The following is a 20688-nucleotide window of genomic DNA, read 5'->3' as shown; positions in this document are numbered from 1 at the left end:
GAACCATATGTGACAGATGGACCTGAAGGCGTCGAAACCAACTTAATTAGGATGATGAATGCGATTACTATATTACCATTGTTAATAATGTAAACAGCAAAAAGTAAACGACTAAATTCCAAAATTCCATAGTAATTATTCTCAATACATAATATCAAAGCAAACTTCCATGGCATCTGATACACACATGAGCTTCCATTAACATTGCAACGTGACAAGTTTTATGACATACTGTCTTATTTCATCGTCTTTAATTCCCAACTATAGCGTCCAAGAATCGCGACAAATCTCATCCTATGGCGCGAATGTCGTATTATAAACAACAACGTCGTATTTGAAAACATAATCAGTCCTATACTTGTTGACATAATAAGTCGAGGTAGTGGCGTAGCCCCAAGCTAGCTTGAAGGCGCTGGTGCCTCCAACAATCGAGACCTCTCTCACTTCATCCTCAAGTGGATTTCTTCCAAAAATGTTGAGTGTGCTCCCTTTCCACTCCCCTTCTGTAATAACCAGATTGACAATCACGTCCAAGGCTACTTCTCTCAAGTCAGATGACACAGTAGCCCCTTGGATTCTGCCCAATTTTTTCGAGGTGATTTCAGGTCCATATGTGGCTAGAACATCAACTACGTACACGACCCCGAACGCGGACGGCACCTGATCTGTTATGATCGACCTCGCCACGGAATAAACATTTTGGCCGTCGCCTAGAGATCTATCATGAGTGTAGAAAGTGAATCGGATTTCGTTAACCGTTTCGAGGCAGGTTGAATTTGATGATGATTGTGAAGGCCATGGAATGATGCTGAGTAATGAAATGAAGAGAAAAATTAGTTTGGGGTTTTCCATTGCCATTCAATCCCAAGAGGTATGTTGAACAAGACAATGAGCAACTAAATACGTCATGGTGTGTGTGTATATATATATATATAGATGCATAGGGTTTTGTTTGGTTGAGGGTATGGGGATGGGTTCGAAGTTTGAAAATTGGAGTTAGGAATTTGATATGATCAAAATAAATATTGGGTAAATTGTATAATACAGTTTTGTGTTTTATGAAAAAAAAAATACATCGAATACTCTATATTTTATTTATTGCATAAAACATCTTTACATTTAGCATGTAATCTGCATAAATTACGTTTGTTTTTTTTTTTTTTTCGTCCAAAATAATGACGACTAAGGATCGGATACTTATTATAGAAATGATTTCGTATAGAAAATAAATGAACTTTGTATTTCAAATATAACGTTTTACTATGAAAAAGAAATAAAATAGATAATGTTGACTATTTTTTTTTTTTTCAATCTTATTTAAGAAATTATGTGAATTTTGTTACTTCATTCGTCTTATAATAAAATATCAATTTACGTCTTTGTACTTAATATTAAAAATATTATTATATTTGTATAATTTTTGGATAAATGCCATTATACTAATATTATAATAAGACACTAATATAAGTATTTTTGCGATTTTTCTTTAATTTGTAATACATTTTGATATAATAATTAATATTCAAATATCAACAAATAAAAAAGTAAATTGATACTTAGTTACGAAGAGTATATATATTTTCTAAAAACGGCGTGCCTATTATACAAGGATAATTTTAAATTACATAGAAATCAATATTGTGAAGTTTCTTGTTTATAAACAAAAAACAATGTTGACAGTTTATTTTCTTAATTTCGCCTTAAAAAAAATTACATATATCATGTGCTCATTTTAAAAAGTCATATGCATAATAGGCTGGTGGTTTTTAGTTACTTTTGAATGTAAAGAGTATATAAAGTATAATTTATGCTAATATAAGAAGTTTTATACAATACAAGTGTATTCTATATATTTTAATAAAATATGTTATTTGATATGAAGCTTTAAATGGTAAAAATTAATTATTTATATATATTTTGGATAGAAATAATTGTTTAATTCGATGGTATTAAAGCTAAAAATAATGCTTTTTCCGTCATAAAAAATATAATTATTTTTTTGTTGTAAAATAAAAAGACTTATTTTTTTTAAGCAAAAAATCATATTACTTTTTACTAATTTTTATTTTTTATTATGATAAAAAATACACGCTACGTTTAAAATTTGTTCGATGACGGAGGAAGCTAGTGTATAATACAAAATTGAGCTGAAACCTGAAAGAAAAAGGAAGCTATGAGAATGGGAATGGAGGTTATCCACACACAACCCTCACAACTCAAGAAATAAGATTTTTGGACGTATAATGATAATGACATGAAATGCATTGCCTTTCCATTTCATAAATTTCCATAATCAGCAAAAAAATGGAGACTTTGAAGTTGGTCCCTTCCAAAAATTTTATTGTTTTCAAGAGTTCTAGTTTATCTTGTGAAGACACTAAGGAAGGTATTATTTAATTAGATCGCTTCAAAATTAAACTTGCCGAGGATTAAGTCGGAAGTCTCATTAGTGTGGCATTTCACTAATAACAACTAATAATCCAATAATAATTTGAAATGAATAACTTATACGTTATCTCTTAACAATGCATTGATAGTGACTAAGACTTTGCTTACATAAACATTTTTTATTAAAAAAAAAAAAAAAGAAATGCTAGCCGATGCTATTACATGTCACAAATGTATCACCCAATTTAGTCTAACTATTACACGCCATAGCATAAATAAGCAGAGCAATAGAAATCGAGAACTCTCACTACAAAAAAATAATATATTTGTAACGGAATTCCGTCCCTAAAGTTCAAATAGCTAATATAATTCCATTCTTATTTCCGTCTCTAATGTCATTAGTAACAGAAAAAGTAGATTTAGAAATAAAAAAATTTTGTTAAAAAATGATTTTTTCTTATCGTGTCTCCCTCGATCCAAGCGCGAGCATTTAATTTCATTTTACCGGAAAGTAGTAAAAATAACTAAAAAGCCATTACCAACTCACCAACTTTGCCAACTTCTTCCTTATATATCTTCCTTTGTGATAGATATCATGTCAATAAGGTTTGAGCCAATATTTAATTCTAATCATGGCCGAGAGCCCCATTTTCATCATATGATGGTGGTCCGCAGACCGTCTCGAATTTTTTCAGAGCCCAAGAAAATTCTATAAAAAATAATTAAATTTATATTCAAAATAATATCAACAAGAAATATAATAATAAATTCCACAGAGTAAAAATCTAATATCATTAATAAAAACCAAATAATATTTTAACTATTATAAAACTAATTTTCTAATAATAATAACAACAATATGAGTTCTCTCGAGCCACAGTCAATTGTGGAAAAAATTTTTAGTCATGATCATATCTCCAAGTAATTTTAAAACCCAACATACGTATTAATAATAATGGACTAAAAAAAAAAAAAAATGCCCTCTTAAGTAAGAGACCCTAAGCAATTAATTTCTTGCTTCTCTTATGAGCTGGCCATGGTAGTTCGGAAAACTACCATATCTGATTTTGCTAAAACTGCAATAGTTGGTCATCTTGCATAGGGGCTGTCCAATATTTGTTATCTAGGGCTTCCTCTATGTTCCATACCTCCATTTTTGAAATATAATAGTTCAATCCAACAAGTTCACAAAAAATTATACATTTACCTCTTGTAGTTCTTTCAGCTCATGAATCATCAATAACATCACCAGTAGAGTCAGCCACGCACTCACCGGAAAAGGACAACTTTAAGGTTGCCATTTTTAGCATCTTTTTGTTCACTAGTCATACCTTGTCACGTCCTTAATTTGTAAAAGACTTTAACGACTTTGGGAGTTCCCATATGCACTAAGGGATATGTTCTTTCTGCATCAACTTGTGAGAAAATTGACAGAGTTGAAAATCTTCAAAAGTAGCAAGCAGACATAAGACCAAGGTTTGTAGATAGTCGTCTCATTAGAGATGACCTGGTGGTGTAGGGTGAATTCGTGACCGTGAAATCATGATCTGTTCAAACCCCGACGCCTCCACCAGGTCTTGTTTGCCGCACATAGTTTACTTAATGTTACTTGCTTTACCGGGTCATAAAGAAAGGATTTGTAGGTAGTCTAATGATCAGTCTGGAAATGACAAAACAACAACATAAATCAACACTTTCAAAATTGTAGTGACAATTTTATACTTTATTCCAGCTTAAATTTATTCTGTTTCATGTTTAATTCGCAGTGACAACATTGATCGAAGAAGAATCTTGGGCGAACACAGCCTAATCCGTGAACGTAGCATTATACACAACTGCCTCATATTTGGTAACACTATAAGCCCCAGGGTCGACGACATAATAAGTCTTAACTAAGATGTAGCCCCACACCAACTGGAAGGCGCCGGTGCCTCCAACAATGGAGAGCTGTCTTAATTCTTCATTAATCGGATTCCTTCCGACAATGGTGAGCGAGCTCCCTTTGTATTCCCCGTGTGTAAAAAGCACGTTGAAGGTCATAGTCCACGCCGTCTCCTCAAAGTCGGAAAATGCAGCATGCCCTTGGATTCTGCCCAATTTGCCTGACTCGATTTCAGGTCCAGATGTCATTAGAACATCACCTACGTACACAACCCCGAATTTGGACGGCACCTGATCTGTTGCGATTGACCTTGCGACGCTATAAACTGTCTGATTATTCCCTCTGAATATGTCATGGCTGTAGAAATTGAGCTTGATTACACTTACTCTTCCCCAGCAGAGTTGATCAGGTGATTGGGGTTCCGATCTTGCCCCTGATATGATTTTGAGCAACCAGATACAGACCAGAAATAATTTTAGGGTTTCCATTTCTATTGAATGGCGCCGAGAGATGTATATATGTCATACACACATATGTATATATATACATATGGTAAGAGATGTTAATTGAACAAGCAACTGTAAGAATGGTGATGGAGGTTGCCGATACATGATTGTATTAGGATTTATGGTCATTAGGAGAAACCTTAAAGAAAGGTCTGTATAATATGAATTTTTTCAATTTATGTACAGAATTAATGTACAATTAATGGATGTACTGTCGCGGAGATTAGGAAATAAAGAAAAATAACAAACTGCACAATAGCGCAAAGATTTATTACACTTAGTTTAATCAGGATAATTTAGGTCTGGGCCGGCCAAACAAGATGTTTTCACTAGTATTATCAGGTGTAAATTGTGGAGAATACAACAAATATAGTATACCCGAAAAAATCCTAGTTTGCGGCTAATAAACTGTACCGACAAAATGGCTATACTATTCCTCCCAGGCTCCAACTTGAGCTTATGAACGATAAATGCATGTGTTGCTTATCCCTTCCATATATTTTCATAAAGAATATTTAAAAAGAGAGCATTGACATATGTCCCTTTCTTAGCTATATTTTATTTTTATCCAAATGTAGTTGCTTCCCAAAGTTCTATATTATTAGATCATTTGGGAAGATTTTAGTCTTCTTTAGGTTAGGGTTTTTTGCGTGTGGAATTTCATGTAGAAATGCTAATTAACAAAATTGTAATCGGTAGTTTATACGTCTCGATAACACATCTACGAAAAGGTAAGAAAGGACAGACACTGGTAATTTGTTACTCAATCGATCAATCAGGTGTTTCAAGTAACTTTGTCCATTTTTTTTTCTTTAATTTGTTTTGGATAAGTAATTTTGTCCATTTTAATCACATAGCTGATACCCAAATCAATATTCCACCTTCTTAGAAGTATGTTGAACTTCTTGCTAACTATTGTCACTAACAAATTCAAAAGAAAAGAAAAAAGTATAAATAGAAGAATCTAATATAAAAAAGTAGAAGAAGCCCAATCGTTTCGATAAAAAAAAATCCAAAATCATTGTCCAAAGGGAATCTACTGCAAGCAACTCTTCAAAAGTTAACCAATACTAAGAAAATTATTATAATCACCTACGAGACATAATATACATTACCAAAAAAGTTGTGATCTCCACTGTCTGTCTTGAATTAAAATCACCATATTTTTTCTTTGATGTCGACAAAGCTTCATCATTGTGGACCAAGTATTAGTTTTCATACAAAGTGCCTAATTTTAATAATTTTGTTTGCATTGGTGAGTTGAGGATGTTTGAAAGAAAAAGATTTTGTTTCGACAAGAGTTTTTAGATGTTATTTTAGTTTGTAAATTTTACGATATGAATTTTCTTAAATTGAGAAAATAATATTGGGATTTCAGAGGTGCTTAAATAAAAATTTTGAAGATATTTTGGATGAATTTCTAAATTATAAATAGAAAAAACTGTACAAAATCCACAGTGGTCCAAATTTTTCATATTTTCAAAATTGCCTCAATTTTATTGTCTTATTCACAGTTTGCGCGCAGGTGAATGATGATGTAAAAATAAAAATATTAATTTAATATATTTGATAGAAAATAAATTGAATATGAATTTATTGGTAAACACAAATAGCCGGGATAGCCACACAAGCTGGACAAGGCTATGATATCACTTTTGTGGAGTTATTTTTGGCTAATGACATGTGAGGCCGGTGATGCACAAACCCGACCCGCACAACCCGAAATCCAAATTCTGTAATCACGAACCAAACCCGTTCTGTTGAGAACCGGTGATCTGATGCTGAACCGCCCGAGCTGAACCGAACCGGTCCAGAACAGTGCAATATATATATATATATATATATATAATACTTCTGCCCGGTTCGAGATATTCAGACTCTCACTCACTCACTCTCACACTTTGTCTATGTGTAATAACAACTTTAATAATTAGAAAGGAGAAGAAGAGCAAAAAGCAAACTATGAATTAGTCTTCGAGTGCACAAGATCCGGAGGCGTCAAGAATTTTATCCCATGACCTCAGTGTCACTCCACACCACCGTCTCTTATACGGGGCAATTAGTGAATAATTTTTATCACACGATGTATTACTATTTTATTTTATTTTGATAATATAAGAATTCGCAGCCGCTAATCATCGGGTGTGCTTTGGGTAAACTCCCGATCGAACCTAATACCTACAAACTAGGCCCGACAAGACAAGTAACACGTGAGCTTCCATTAAGATGATGAATTAGATTACCATGTTACCATTGTTATTAATGTCAACAGCAAAAAGTAAACAACTAAATCCCAAATTCCTTAGTAATAATTCTCGATACATAATATCAAAGCAAACATCCATGGCATCTGATACACACATGAACTTCCATTATTGCAACGTGACAAATTTTATGACATACTGTATTTTCTCATGGTCTTTAATTCCCAATTATAGCGGCGAAGAATTGCGATGAATCTCATCCTATAGCGCGAATGTCGTATTATAAACAACAACATCGTATTTGTAAACGGCACGAGTCCCATACTTGTTGACATAATAAGTCGAGGTTGTGGCGTAGCCCCAAGCGAGATTGAAGGCGCCGGTGCCTCCAACAATCGAGACCTCTCTCACTTCGTCATAAAGTGGATTTCTTCCAAAAATGCTGAGTGTGCTCCCTTTCCACTCCCCTTCTGTAATAACCAGATTGAGAATCGTTTCCAAGGCTACCTCTCTCAAGTCAGATGACACAGTAACCCCTTGGATTCTGCCCAATTTTTTTGAGGTGATTTCAGGTCCATATGTGACTAGAACATCAACTACGTACACGGCCCCGAATCCAGACGGAACCTGATCTGTAATGATCGACCTCGCCACGGCATAAACACTTTGGCCGTCGCCTAAGGTTTTATCTTGAACGTAATAAGTGAATCGGATTTCGTTAACCGTTTCGAGGCAGGTTGAATTTGATGATGACTGTGAAGGCCATGGAATGATGCTGAGCAATGAAATGAAGAGAAAAATTAGTTTGGGGTTTTCCATTGCCATTCAACCTCAAGAGGTATGTTGAACAAGACAATGAGCAACTAAATACGTCATGGTATGTATATGTATGTGTGTATATATATATATATATATATAGGTATATGGGGATGGGTTTGAAGTTTGAAAATTGTAAAAATTGGAGTTAAAATAGGAATTTGATATGATCAAAATAAATATTGGGTAAATTGTATTTTATGAAAAAAATTATAGTAAACACTATATTTTATTTATTGCATAAAATACTCTTATGTTTAACACTTAATCAGCATAATTTATAATTTTTTTTTTTTGGTTCAAAATAATGAGGATTAAGAATGGGATAATTTATCTTTTTTTTTTGGTTCAAAATAATGAGGATTAAGAATGGGATACCTTGTTGAGATTCTCGTTTGCGAATATATAAATAATGGCTGAGTTTTTCTAATAGTTCGAGCTTTTAGGTGAGACAATATATGGAAATGATCTCAGTATAGAATATAAATGAACTTTGTAAAATTTAAAATATAAGTTCTACTAAGAAAAAGAAATAAAATAGATAATGTTGACTATTTATTTTTCTATCTTATTTAAGAAATTATGTGAATTATATTATATATTTTCTAAGAACGATGGGACTATTATACGGAAAATTTCATATTACATAGAAATCAATGTTGTGAAGTTGTATTATAGTTTTTATTCATTAAAAAAAAACAAAACAAAAAAAAAAACAATGTTGACCCTTTGTTTTCTTAATCTTGGCTAAAAAAATTTATAAATATCATGTGTTCATTTTCAAAAGTAATATGCATAATAGGCTTCCGGGTTTTAGTTATTTTTGAATGTAAAGAGTATTTGAAGCAAAGTTTATGATAATATTAGAACTTTTATATAATATATAAAATACAGGATTATATATATTTTATTAAAATATGTTATTTAATATAATGTTTTAAATGATAAAATTAATTATTTATATATTTTGGATAAAAACAATTGTTCAATTGAATCGTTTTATACCTAAAATAATACTTTCCTGTCATAAAAAAAAAAAAAAACTTATTTCTATTTTTTTTAGCAAAAAATCATATCACTTTTTACTATTTTTTATTACAATGATAAAAAATATACGCTACATTAAAATTTGTATACAAAATAAATCTAGTTAACTTTTACAATGATGGAGGAAGCTAGTGTATAATGCAAAATTGAGCTGAAACCTGAAAGAAAAAGGAAGCTATGAGAATGGAAATGGAGGTTACCCACACACAACCCACACAAGATATAAGATTTTTGGATTGCCATGTTCGTCTAGTGTGACTTTTCCGTCGGGTCTGGTTTGGAGGGTATTAGGATCGGCCGGGGGTTTACTCAGTGCGCACTTTCGGGTAGCGGCTGCGGATTTCCATGTCATCCAAAAAAATAATTAGATATAAGATTTTTGGACGTATAATGATAATGACATAAGATGCCTTGCAATTCCATTTCATAAATTTCTATAATGAGCAATAAAATAGACTTTGAAGTTGGTCCCTTTCTTGGTTATTCTTGAATAAATATTTTGTTGTTTTCAAGAGTTCTAGTTTATCTTGCGGAGACACTAAGAAGGTAATATTTAATTAGATCACTTCGAAATTAAACTTGCTGAGGATTAAGTCAGAGAAAGACTCATTAGTGTGGCATTTCACTAGTAAGAACTAATAATCCAATAATTTGAAATGATTAACTTATACGTTATCTCTTTACAATGCATTCATAGCGACTAAGACTTTGTTTACATATACATTTTTTTAAAAAAAAATAAAAATAAAAATTCTAGTAGTTATCAACTATATATATATTTTTCAAAAAACATTAAATGAAATATTTATTTTCCCTAACAAAATACTAGATTAAATACTAATTTTGTTTCGACTCGATTTCAGGCCCATATTTCACTATGATATCACATGCATACAAGATTCCGAATCTGGACGAAACCTGATTGGATACTTTCGCCCTCGACTAAACTGAAAACAGTCTGGTTGCTTCCTTTCCACATAAAATGGGAGTAGAATTTGAGCTTGATTATTCTTACATTTCGAAGAGTGAGTAGTTGACTTGTTTGGGATTGTGAATATGGTAAGGTGTTGAGCAATGAAATCAAGACTAAAATTAATTTGAGGGTTTTCATTTCCATTCAATCTCAAGAGATGTTGAATATGACAAGAAAATTGGCATATACACTGAAAAGGGTGAATTTAACAAAATCACATCCACAAAACAAATCACTATACTCTAGTTAAAAGAGACTGAACTCATTCACCTGAATAGTAAGAAGTTCATTCAACAAATTCATAAATTTTCAATACAAGATAATCCTTAAGGATGCATGTAGACACTTTTGAAACATTTGTCACTATTTATCAACAGAAAATTTTAAAAAGAATACATCAAATATATTTTTTCTAATAAAGTATTACATCAAAAACATATATTTAGACAGAGACTTTTTCTTGATAAAGTCATTAACTTACAAAATAACAATATACATAGCTCCGACAACAGTCCTTTTTTATTTATTTATTCTGAAAACTCTAGTAAAAAAAAAAAAAGACATAACATTTAATATTCATTTCTATACAAATACATCATACCTAACAACTAATTCATATATTCTGTAATATAGACCAGACAGAACTTCAATTATTAGTCTGTAGATTTTCGTATAAATTTTTGTTAGTTGTTTGTGAGAGCATGGTTGAGGGATGTAAGAACCTAAAATTACACCATTAAGATATCTTGCACATATAAACTCTTCCATGGTGGATGGTACATATATATATACATGAATCGAGTGAGAAAAGTTTTGTGACTTCTTATAAATTATTTACTTCATCTTCAATTCAAAGCCACAATGTCCAAGAATTGCGAAAAGCACGCCCTAAGTGTATGTTGTATTATACACAACTGCGTCGCATTTGACAACATCATTATACCCATACTGGTCGACAGAATAAGTCGTTATAATGACATAGCCCCACGCCCTCCGGAAGGCTCCAGAGCCTCCAACTATGGAGGTCCCTCTTACTCTGTTTAGAATTGGATTCCTTCCCATAAAGCTAACTGTGCTCCCTTTGTACTCGCCGTGCGTAAAAATTAAATTGAAAATCTCACCCGTGGCCGTCTCTTTTAAGTCCTCAGTAGTAGCAGCTCCTTGGAGTCTTCCCAATTCTTTCGACTCGATTTCAGGCCCATCTTTTACAAGGATATCACATGCATACAGGATCCCGAATCTGGACGGCACCTGATCGGATATGCTTGTCCTCGCCAAGCTGAAAATACTCTGGTTGCTGTTTTTCCACACAGGATGGGTGTAGTATGTGAACCTGATTATACTTGCACTTCTCAGGGTGAGCTGGTTAGTTGTTTGGGATTGTGAATTTTGTAAGATGTTGAGCAATGAGATCAAGACTAATATTAAGTTGAAAGTTTCCATTGCCATTCAATCTAAAGATATGTTGAATATGAAAAGGAAAATTGAAATATATATATATATATTAACACTGGGAGGTTGGAGTGTTGATGAGTCAAATAACAGATTTGCACCAATCAACACATAAAAAATAGAACGCCAACACATATGGTATACAGCACATGTTGCGGTGCATATTTATAGGGTGAATTGTATGGACATATCTATTGTGTTGAGTTCAATGATATATGAATTATTGTCACATACTAAGTTTTTATTATATTAACATAAATCTTGTATTCTCATTTTATTTATAATATATTGTATGATTGTGTTCAAAGTAATGTCAACACCCTATTGAGCTCTTTTATCACCACACAAATGTCCTGCAAGAAATAATTTGGTGGTGTGGGAAATGAATTTGTAATCACGAGAATTGATATTTTATAAAAAGATATGTGAAATTTTCACAAAAAGAACACACCCACAATTATATGTATATATATATATTAATTTTTCACTCAATATATTAATCAGATCAACGTATTGGGATTCTCATCAAGGGGTTTGTTTGGGTTCAAATATTTTAAGCCACTTTTTTTCACTTTATAATCTAATTTTAAATAAAAATATATTATTATTTTTTCTTCTAAAACATCATATTAAATAAACTATTTTATAAAGTTAAATAAAAACTTAAAACCAAACAAACCCACTCCATATTGTTTTTGTTAATTATATATAAAAAGGGCCCAAAATTAAAATGACTAAAACGTACATGTACATGTTTTGCCATTTAACTATTTTTCATAACAATTTATATTCAATAATTCAATTATGCAAAAGATTATACGACAATTTTGTTTTTTTTTTTTTTTTAATCTAAAATTATCAAAGCAAAAATTCAAAATAAAACGTATACGTCCACAAAATAATAAGATATTTTGCACATACATGGTACAAACAATCGAGTTCGAAATGTTTTATGACATCTTATATATTATTTTGTTGTCTTCACATCCAAACCACAACGTCCAAGAATCACAACATGCACTCCCTAATTGAATGTTGCATTATACACAACTGCGTCGCACTCGACAACATCATTATACCCAAACTTGTCGATAGAATAAGTTGTTAAAATGACATAGCCCCACGCCCCCGGGAATGCTCCCGAGCCTCCAACTATGGCGTTCTCTCTTGTTCTTTTCAGAAATGGATTCCTTCCCATAATGTTAAGTATGCTCCCTTTGTACTCCCCGTGTGTAAAAACTAAATTGAGCATCACACCCATGGTCGTCTCCTTCAAGTCCTGAAGCGCAAAAGCTCCTTGTAGTCTGCCCAATTCTTTCGACTCGATTTCAGGCCCATCTTTCACTAGGATATCACATGCATACACGGTCCCGAAGCTGGATGGCACCTGATCGGATATGCTTGTCCTCGCCACGCTGAAAATACTCTGGTTGCTCGCTGTCCACCGAGGGTTGGTGTAGAATTTGATCTTGATTATACTTACACTTCTCAGGGTGAGCTGTTTAGATGTTTCGGACTGTGAATTTGGGAAGATGTTCAGCAATGAAATCAAGACTAATGTTAATTTGAGGGTTCCCATTGCCATTCAATATCAAGAGAGATGTTGAATATGACATGGAAAATTGATATATGTATGTATGTTTATATCTATATATGTACACGCTCAAAAAGTTTGTAAGAAAGAGAATGGTAGTTTCCCACACACAAGAAAAAAAAAAAAAAAAGAGCATCAAAATTTTTTGGAAGTATATAAATGAAAATGACATGAAATTTGTCCCTTTGTTACTTATTTTTGAATGATAATATGGCTGCTTTCCACAAATAAGTTAGTGTTTTATTTTATTTTATGAAGACACAAATGAGGTAGTGTTTAGATTTTGCTTTGAGCTTATTGAGGATAAGGTTTTGTTGAAATGATTAGCTTACATGTTTTCTATACAATGAATCCTCATAATTAAACATTAATTTAGAATTTTGAAATCTTCTTAATTCCTTTACTTCAATTATTCTCTGTAAATTTTTATTCTAGTTGATCGTACAATATTCTGATCAGCCAGATGTATACACCATTACGATATCTTGCATATACTCTTCCATGGCAAATGATCCGTACAATCTTCTCCATAGGAAGAACTTAATTAGCTTTCAATGTTATAGCGTGAAATTTTTTTGTGACACTTATCAAAAGACTATATAAGATGCAATTAATGATGCATTATTCTATCATCTTAAATTTTTAAGTGAGATTATCATTTAACATATTTTAAAATAGTAAGTCCCTAGCTAATTGAAAGACTATATAAGACCCTAATTAATAATGGAGTTACCTATCAATTTAAAGTTTTTAGCTTTTAAGTGAAATGATTATTTATCATCTTTTATATATATATATATATATATATTACATTGTTCGTCTTATATTCAAAATGAAATAACAATGCAAGGAATTTCGAGGAACTTGTCCTATGTGTAGGTCTCATTGTACACAACTACGTTGTATTTGGCAACATAGTTAGTATACTCGTCAATAGAATAAGTCGAGGTAATGGCGTAGCCCCACGCCCTTCGGAAGGCACCTGAGCCACCTATGATGGGGATCTCTCTCACTTCCTTTAGAACTGGATTCCTTCCCATAAGATTGAGTGTGCTCCCTTTGTACTCCCCGTGTGTAAAAACTATATTAACCATCATACCGAATGCCGTCTTCTCCAAGTCCTGATTGGAAAAAGCTCCTTGGGTTCTGCCCAATTTTTTCGAATCGGTTTCAGGTTTATATCTGTCACTAGGCCATCGTATGCATATACGATCCCAAATTTGGTCGGGACCTGATCGGATATGCTCGCCCTCGCCACGCTAAAAACATTCTGGCTGCCCCCTCTCCACTCGGAATGGACGTAGAATTTGAGCTTGATTATGCTTACATTTCGCAGGGTGAGTTGTTTAGCTGTGTGGGTTTGTGAATTTGTTAAGATGTTGAGCAATGAAATCAAGATTAAAATTAATTGAAAGGTTTTCATTTCCATTCAACTTAAAGAGATGTTGAATAAGACGAGGAAAATGGTTGTAATTATGTATATATGTTGTATGTATATATACACTTAAAACTTGTAAGAATGAAAATTTTAAGTTGTGCACACACAAGTAAAGAAAATTGGTGTTGGAATAATAAAAATTAACCGTTTAATGCAAAAATAGATAAAGAAAATTGCAGGAAGGATAGAATGTTCATTTTACAAATTGAATATTAATGAATTTTAATCACAACTATTCATTTCTAAATTGTTCTTAATTATTAATTAAGATTAGATGTACATTAATGAGTAAGATGAATTTAGCATATGATAAATTAATTTATATGTACATATGATCCACTCCCATAAAATTGTGAAAAATAATTCTATTAAAGAAAACAGCAACCAAGTAGGGAGATGTTGAAACTGAGGAGAAATGCATTGAATAGGAAAATGCTATATTACTAAAGCTATTAAATAAGGAATAAATGGATTCTAGGAAACTCTTTTCCTGTTAAGATAAAATATACAATACAAAAAAATATTAATTTTTTATTTTTGTCTTTAAATCCCCCTTTTCCGTTACTAAAGACATTAGAGACGGAATTGCGTTAACTACACACACTTTAGGAACGGAACTTCGTTACTAATATACCATTTTTTTGTAGTGATATCCCAATAGTGATGCTTTGTTCTTTCTGAGTACAATAACCGGTTGAACCCATCATCTTGTGAAGGTAAATTCCGGTTGAACTTAACAGTGTAGAAACTAATTAAATCCAGCAAAACAAATCAAATTAGACGAACTATTTATGACAGGCAAGACCCGGAGACATCGGAGGTTTGAAATCATGACCCGAGTCCACCCTCGCACTGCTAGGTCATCCTTTACGGACTATTTCCTTTTCTTTTTTTTTTTTTTATTATGGTCGCTTTCTAGTGATCTATTTTATTTTATAAAGACACATATGAGGTAGTGTTTAGATTGTACCTATATGGACGCTTTGAGCTTAATGAGGATAAGTTTTTGTGTGTACGGAATTTGTGTGTCCTTTTATAATTTTTATGATAATCCAAAAATTGAAACTATTGGCTTGTATGTTATCTTAATATGACAGTATAATGGTAAATTAGATGGGTACACCATCTTTAGTTACAGTTATGTATAATATTCCAAAATTAAAATCATTAAAAGATGTAGTTGTGATCACGTACGTTTTTTATTGCTATTTATATGTTTTACCATTCAATATCCAAATTTTCCTTTTTAAAAGAAAAATTGTTTTGAAGATAATAAAACAACAAAATCTAAAATTTGGGAAAAAAATTGGATAAACTCAAGTTCTACATCCGGAAAAAAGAAATTGTTAGTTATAAGTTAATATCTAACTCCACATAGCATGAGTGTTTCGGAAGAGTTCAAAAACAAATCATCAATTTGAGTTTGACAAAACACAGACAATATCATAATAATGTGAGTTAGATCAATCACAACAAACTAATCCTTGATTTTGAGGGAAGAATTTGTTGACAATATCATACTAGTATGTCGTCACAAACCGATCGCAACAAAAATACAAACATAAGTGAGCATAATAGAAACAACACATTATTCCATGGTGGAAATTACATACAATCTTCCTGCAGGAAGCTCTGTACTGTGACAAGTTTCACAATATCTTAGACATTATTTTGTTCGTCTTCAATTCCAAGCCATAACGTCCAAGAAATGTGACGAGCAGGTCCTATATATATGTCTCATTGTACAAAGTTACATCATATCTGGCAACATAATCAATCCCATCAGTAGAAGAAGTCGAGGCAACAGCATATCCCCATCCCCTGCTGAAGGCACCGGATCCTCCAACAATGGAGACCTCTCTTACATCATCCAGAATAGGATTCCTTCCCAAAATGTTCATTGTGCTCCCTTTGTACTCCCCGCCTGTGAAAACTACGCTGTTCATCATAGTGAAGGCAGTCTCTTCAAAGTCGGCAAATGCAATAGGTCCTTGGATATTGCCCAATTTAAACGAATCGACTTCAGGTCCATCTGTTACTAGGATATAAACTATGCTCATGACCCCGGTTCTGGACAGCCGCTGATCAGATATCCCGGTCCTCGCCACGCTGAAAACACTCTGGTTGCCCCCTATCCACACAGCATGGGTGTAGAATGTGAGCTTGACTATACTTACATTTCCCAGAGTGAGTTGTTGAGTTGTTTGGGATTGTGAATTTGGTAATATGTTGAGCAATGAAATCAAGAATAACATTAATTTGAGGGTTTCCATTGCCATACAATCTCACAAGACGTTGAATAAGACAAGGATCGAGGGTATACTTATGCATGCATATATATATATATATATATGAATGATATATCCAAACATATAGAGTTGGGAAATAAAAATCGCTTATAATTTACTTGTGTTTTCATATACTACTTAATTACTGATTTAGAAATTGTATAAGACTATTTTGTATTTTAGAAAATATTATGCAGAATTTACTAAATATTGCACAGGATTTTATTTCCAAAATATTACACATAATCCCACTACAAAAAAAAAAACTATAAAAGAATTTCATAGCAAAATGTAATTTTATGATTAAACTCATTTCGTCGTCTATACCACCTTAGTAAAGGTCTTTGGCAATAAATATGACTTTCGTAATAAAAAATAAGTTTTTTACAATGAAAGTTAAGTAAGAAAAGAGATACAGCTATGAAAATATGATTTTTTTTAGTTAAAGCTCTTTTGCTATAAATTAAAATTCATAACAAAAGAGTTTTAAACAACAAAATGTATATGATTTTTTTAGCCAAATGATTTTAGCTATGAAAAAATAATTTTGTAGCTAAAACCTTTTTGTAGTACATAATTTATTGTAGTGATGAAATTAATTTTGTTTGCTAAATGATATGTTTTAACTACAAAAATGTTATAGTTAAAAATATTATAGCTAACTAGATATTTTTTTGTAATGTCCCGTAGAAAACAAGGAAGTTTAATACCAATTTTTAAAATTATACGGAATAATAATATAGACTTTTAAACTATATATTGGCTATGAACAATTTCTCCGATAGAGTTTTAATAGTTAGAATTAATGGAGACTGTCCATACACAAGCAAAATAAGCAATGATAATATTGGACGTATAAATGATAAAGACATAAAGTTGGTCCCTTTCTTACTACTTTTTGAATGAACGTATAGCTTCTTGCTAGTGGTTTATTTAATTTTGTGGAAGTACAAATGAGGTAGTGTTTAAATTGTGAATGGATGCTTTGAGCTTGTTGATGGGCTGTTATTGTCCAATGTTGATTAATTACAGGTTGTTCGATCATACACGTAAAAAAAATAAAAAATACCGTATTTTTACAAGGCTAATTTACTGTCCAATTTTGATTAATTACGTGTTGTTTAATGTACACATACAAAATCAAAAGGACCTTATTTTCTCAAGACTAAGAGTGTTTCGCGATTCAAAAATGGCGAATCTGGTCTGAACCATCATTTTTAGTTACTGTCAAATGTGGATTAATTATCGGTAGTTTGAGCATAGGCTAAGAAAATCAAAAGGACCTTATTTTTCTCAAGTCTAATTTACAGTCCAATATTGATTTATTACCAGTTATTTGATCAAACACGTCAAAAATTAAAAGCACCATCTTTGATCAAGCTAATTTACTAATTTCACATATATTGATCATTTCATATTTTTAATTGTTGACCCAAAGTTCTAAAGGTGTTGTTCATATATATTAATGTTGTTGATAGAAATAAAAAAACCTACAATCAATAAAAGAATTCTAAAGGTTGCTGAGTAATTGAAACTAATGTAATGTTTATTCTTTATGTAGGTACAATCCATATATAATAATATTGTTGAGTAATTGAAACAAATGTAATATCCACTCAATATATGTGTATAGAGTATACTAACTACTACATATTTATAATTTCCTGACATGCATCTTTGTTTGGAAAAATTTAAACCGGAAAAGGTAAAAAGAGTAATGACTTGAATTTTCATATCGGATCATAATTAGACACTCTCCAAAAATTGTATCTGGACCTTACTGCCGAGTATTAAGAAGTTTTTATAGGGATGACTTTCTTTGATCTTGCAACAAAATTAAGAATAAAAATTCGAAGATTTTAATAGATAAGAAATTAAAGATACCTATAAAATAGAATAAATCGGAATTAATTTTGATTTTTAGAGATTCTACATGGATATAGAACTTAATCTGATTTAATTCCATATATCAATCTCATTGTAGCTTCAGATTTTGAGTTTGATCTCCTTGTAATTCCAGAGCATGCATAATATTTATAGAATGGATCCGGACTTTCAACCTAAAACTAATTGGTAATAGATAAAGTGGCTCTTCATCCTTATAAACCAAGGGAGTTCCCACGTGTTTAGCAATGTGAGACAATATTCAAAAAAAAATTATAAGAAAGAAGTCATATCTTATAATTAACTCTACTAGTGTGAGACCTTTTAAAAGAAGTTAAAAAACAAAGCCGTGCAAGCTCGACACAAAGCAGACAATATCATATTAGTTTTGAATTGTCTAATCCTAACAATTGGTATTAGAGCTTGGTTCGAAAGGGGAAGCCCACATTGGAAGATATGGTCCTTGATTTGTGGGGTGGAAGATATGGTGCAGAGAGGATTATTGGCGAAGCAATGTGTTAGTATTATTATTGTTGTTTGTGTGAAAAGTTTTATGACATCTCATATATTATTTTGTTCGTCTACAATATTCCAAACAATAACGTCCAAGAATTGCGACGAACAGGTCCTATGCATACGTCTCATTAAACAATACAACATCATATTTGGCAACAAAATTAATCCCATACTCATCAGTAGAATAAGTCGACGTAATGGCGTAGCCCCAGGCCCTTGGGAAGGCACCGGAACCTCCAACAACGGCTAGCTCTCTTTCTTTGTTCATAATTGGGTTCCTTCCCATAAGGTTGATGGTGCTCCCTTTGTACTCCCCCTGTGTGAAAACTACGGTGAGCATCACACCAAAGGCCGTCTCCTTTAAGTCCACCGATGTAGCAGTTCCTTGGATTCTACCCAATTTTTTTGACTCATTTTCAGGTCCATATGTCACCAGGACATCACATACCTCCAGGACCCCGAATCTTGATGGCACCTGATCGGTTATGCTCGCCCTTGCCACGCTGTAAAGAGTCTCGTTGGTCCCTATCCACGTAGGATGGGTGTAGAATGTGAGCTTGATTATACTTACATTTCGAAGAGTGAGTTGTCGAGTTGTTTGGGTTTGTGAATTTGCTAAGATGTTGAGCCATGAAATCAAGACTAAAATTAATTTGAGGTTTTCCATTGCCATTCAATCTCAAGAGATGTTGAATAAGATGAGGAAAATGGATATACCTATGTATGAATATATATATATATATATATATATATGCATAAGAACTGTAAGAATTCAAATGGAGATTGTCCACACAAGCAAAATAAGTAATAAATATTCTAGACGTATAAATGATAAAGACGTATGAAGTTTTGTCCCTTTGTTACTTATTTTTATAAAATTATGGCTTGCTTCTAATGGTTTGATTTTATTTTGTGAAGGCACAAATGAAGTAGTGTTTAAATCGTGTGTGGTTGGGTGGTGTCATTAGAATCGATAAGATATTATTATTCGATAAGTTTTCAGGCATTAGATCTCAACTTCACTTCCTGAATAATTAGTAAATGTATTGGGCATCAGGTACAACTCCACTCTGTTGCCAAAATTCATATTTTGAAAGAAACATTGCATTTTATTTAGTTTCATTTTTTTTTTCTAGTTTTCCATCAAATATTTTTTTCTCCATAATTTAACTCAGTCTTGATCAAATTCAGTAACTTGTGTAAATTCATTTTTGACAGATGACACAGGAAAAACAATTTGAGAATTCAGACAGGATCCTATGCATATGTCTCATTATACAATACTACATCCTATTTGTTAACATAATCATCTCATACTCGTCGACAGAAGCTGTGATAACAGCATAGCCCCACGCCCTTGGGAAGGCATCGGAGCCTCCCACAAAATGATTCTATTACTCAATTAGTTAGACAACGTAGAAATTGCTACTCGGCTAGGTGGACTATAGAGGTGTCGGCGAAAGTAGCTGGAGGACTTAATTCAACTTATGAAATGTAGTATATTGATAGGAAGCACATTGTTGCTTAATTAATTAGTCGTGAGCGACAAGGAGAAAGGCTTGTTGAACACATCATGTAACACTGATTTCCAGCCACGATTCAAATACTTTCAACGACATCATTTCACTTTTTGTAGTTTAAATTCTTGGTGTAAATTTAGTTTTAGTACATATCAATTTTCAATTCTCGATCTCACATAT

General features: G+C 32.3%; 5 protein-coding genes across 5 annotated transcripts; all 5 read right to left on the bottom strand.

Moving 5' to 3' along the window:
- Positions 1-294: 294 nt before the first annotated feature.
- LOC127253159 (dirigent protein 11-like) lies at positions 295-852 on the bottom strand. The gene has a single exon (XM_051277601.1). The coding sequence runs from the start codon at positions 850-852 to the stop codon at positions 295-297; it is 558 nt and encodes a 185-aa protein (XP_051133558.1).
- A 3342-nt stretch (positions 853-4194) lies between these two features.
- On the bottom strand, positions 4195-4758 carry LOC127253150 (dirigent protein 1-like). Its single transcript, XM_051277590.1, has one exon. It carries the CDS (start codon positions 4756-4758, stop codon positions 4195-4197), a length of 564 nt encoding a protein of 187 aa, XP_051133547.1.
- Positions 4759-7241: 2483 nt separating this feature from the next.
- LOC127253144 (dirigent protein 11-like) lies at positions 7242-7799 on the bottom strand. The gene has a single exon (XM_051277577.1). The coding sequence runs from the start codon at positions 7797-7799 to the stop codon at positions 7242-7244; it is 558 nt and encodes a 185-aa protein (XP_051133534.1).
- Positions 7800-10704: 2905 nt separating this feature from the next.
- On the bottom strand, positions 10705-11265 carry LOC127253133 (dirigent protein 1-like). The gene has a single exon (XM_051277563.1). The coding sequence runs from the start codon at positions 11263-11265 to the stop codon at positions 10705-10707; it is 561 nt and encodes a 186-aa protein (XP_051133520.1).
- A 7835-nt stretch (positions 11266-19100) lies between these two features.
- On the bottom strand, positions 19101-19655 carry LOC127253119 (dirigent protein 1-like). The gene has a single exon (XM_051277560.1). The coding sequence runs from the start codon at positions 19653-19655 to the stop codon at positions 19101-19103; it is 555 nt and encodes a 184-aa protein (XP_051133517.1).
- Positions 19656-20688: the final 1033 nt, after the last annotated feature.

The sequence above is a fragment of the Andrographis paniculata genome, unplaced genomic scaffold, assembly GCF_009805555.1.
Source record: "Andrographis paniculata isolate CXL003 unplaced genomic scaffold, ASM980555v1 Contig12END, whole genome shotgun sequence".
NCBI classification, from domain to species: domain Eukaryota; kingdom Viridiplantae; phylum Streptophyta; class Magnoliopsida; order Lamiales; family Acanthaceae; genus Andrographis; species Andrographis paniculata.
Note: the sequence above shows the minus strand (reverse complement) of the source record. Positions and strands in the feature narration are given on the sequence as shown.

Bases quoted from the DNA above. Each gene is read 5' to 3' on its own strand.
- LOC127253159 (XM_051277601.1), bottom strand. From the start codon at position 852: ATGGAAAACCCCAAACTAATTTTTCTCTTCATTTCATTACTCAGCATC.
- LOC127253150 (XM_051277590.1), bottom strand. From the start codon at position 4,758: ATGGAAACCCTAAAATTATTTCTGGTCTGTATCTGGTTGCTCAAAATC.
- LOC127253144 (XM_051277577.1), bottom strand. From the start codon at position 7,799: ATGGAAAACCCCAAACTAATTTTTCTCTTCATTTCATTGCTCAGCATC.
- LOC127253133 (XM_051277563.1), bottom strand. From the start codon at position 11,265: ATGGCAATGGAAACTTTCAACTTAATATTAGTCTTGATCTCATTGCTC.
- LOC127253119 (XM_051277560.1), bottom strand. From the start codon at position 19,655: ATGGAAAACCTCAAATTAATTTTAGTCTTGATTTCATGGCTCAACATC.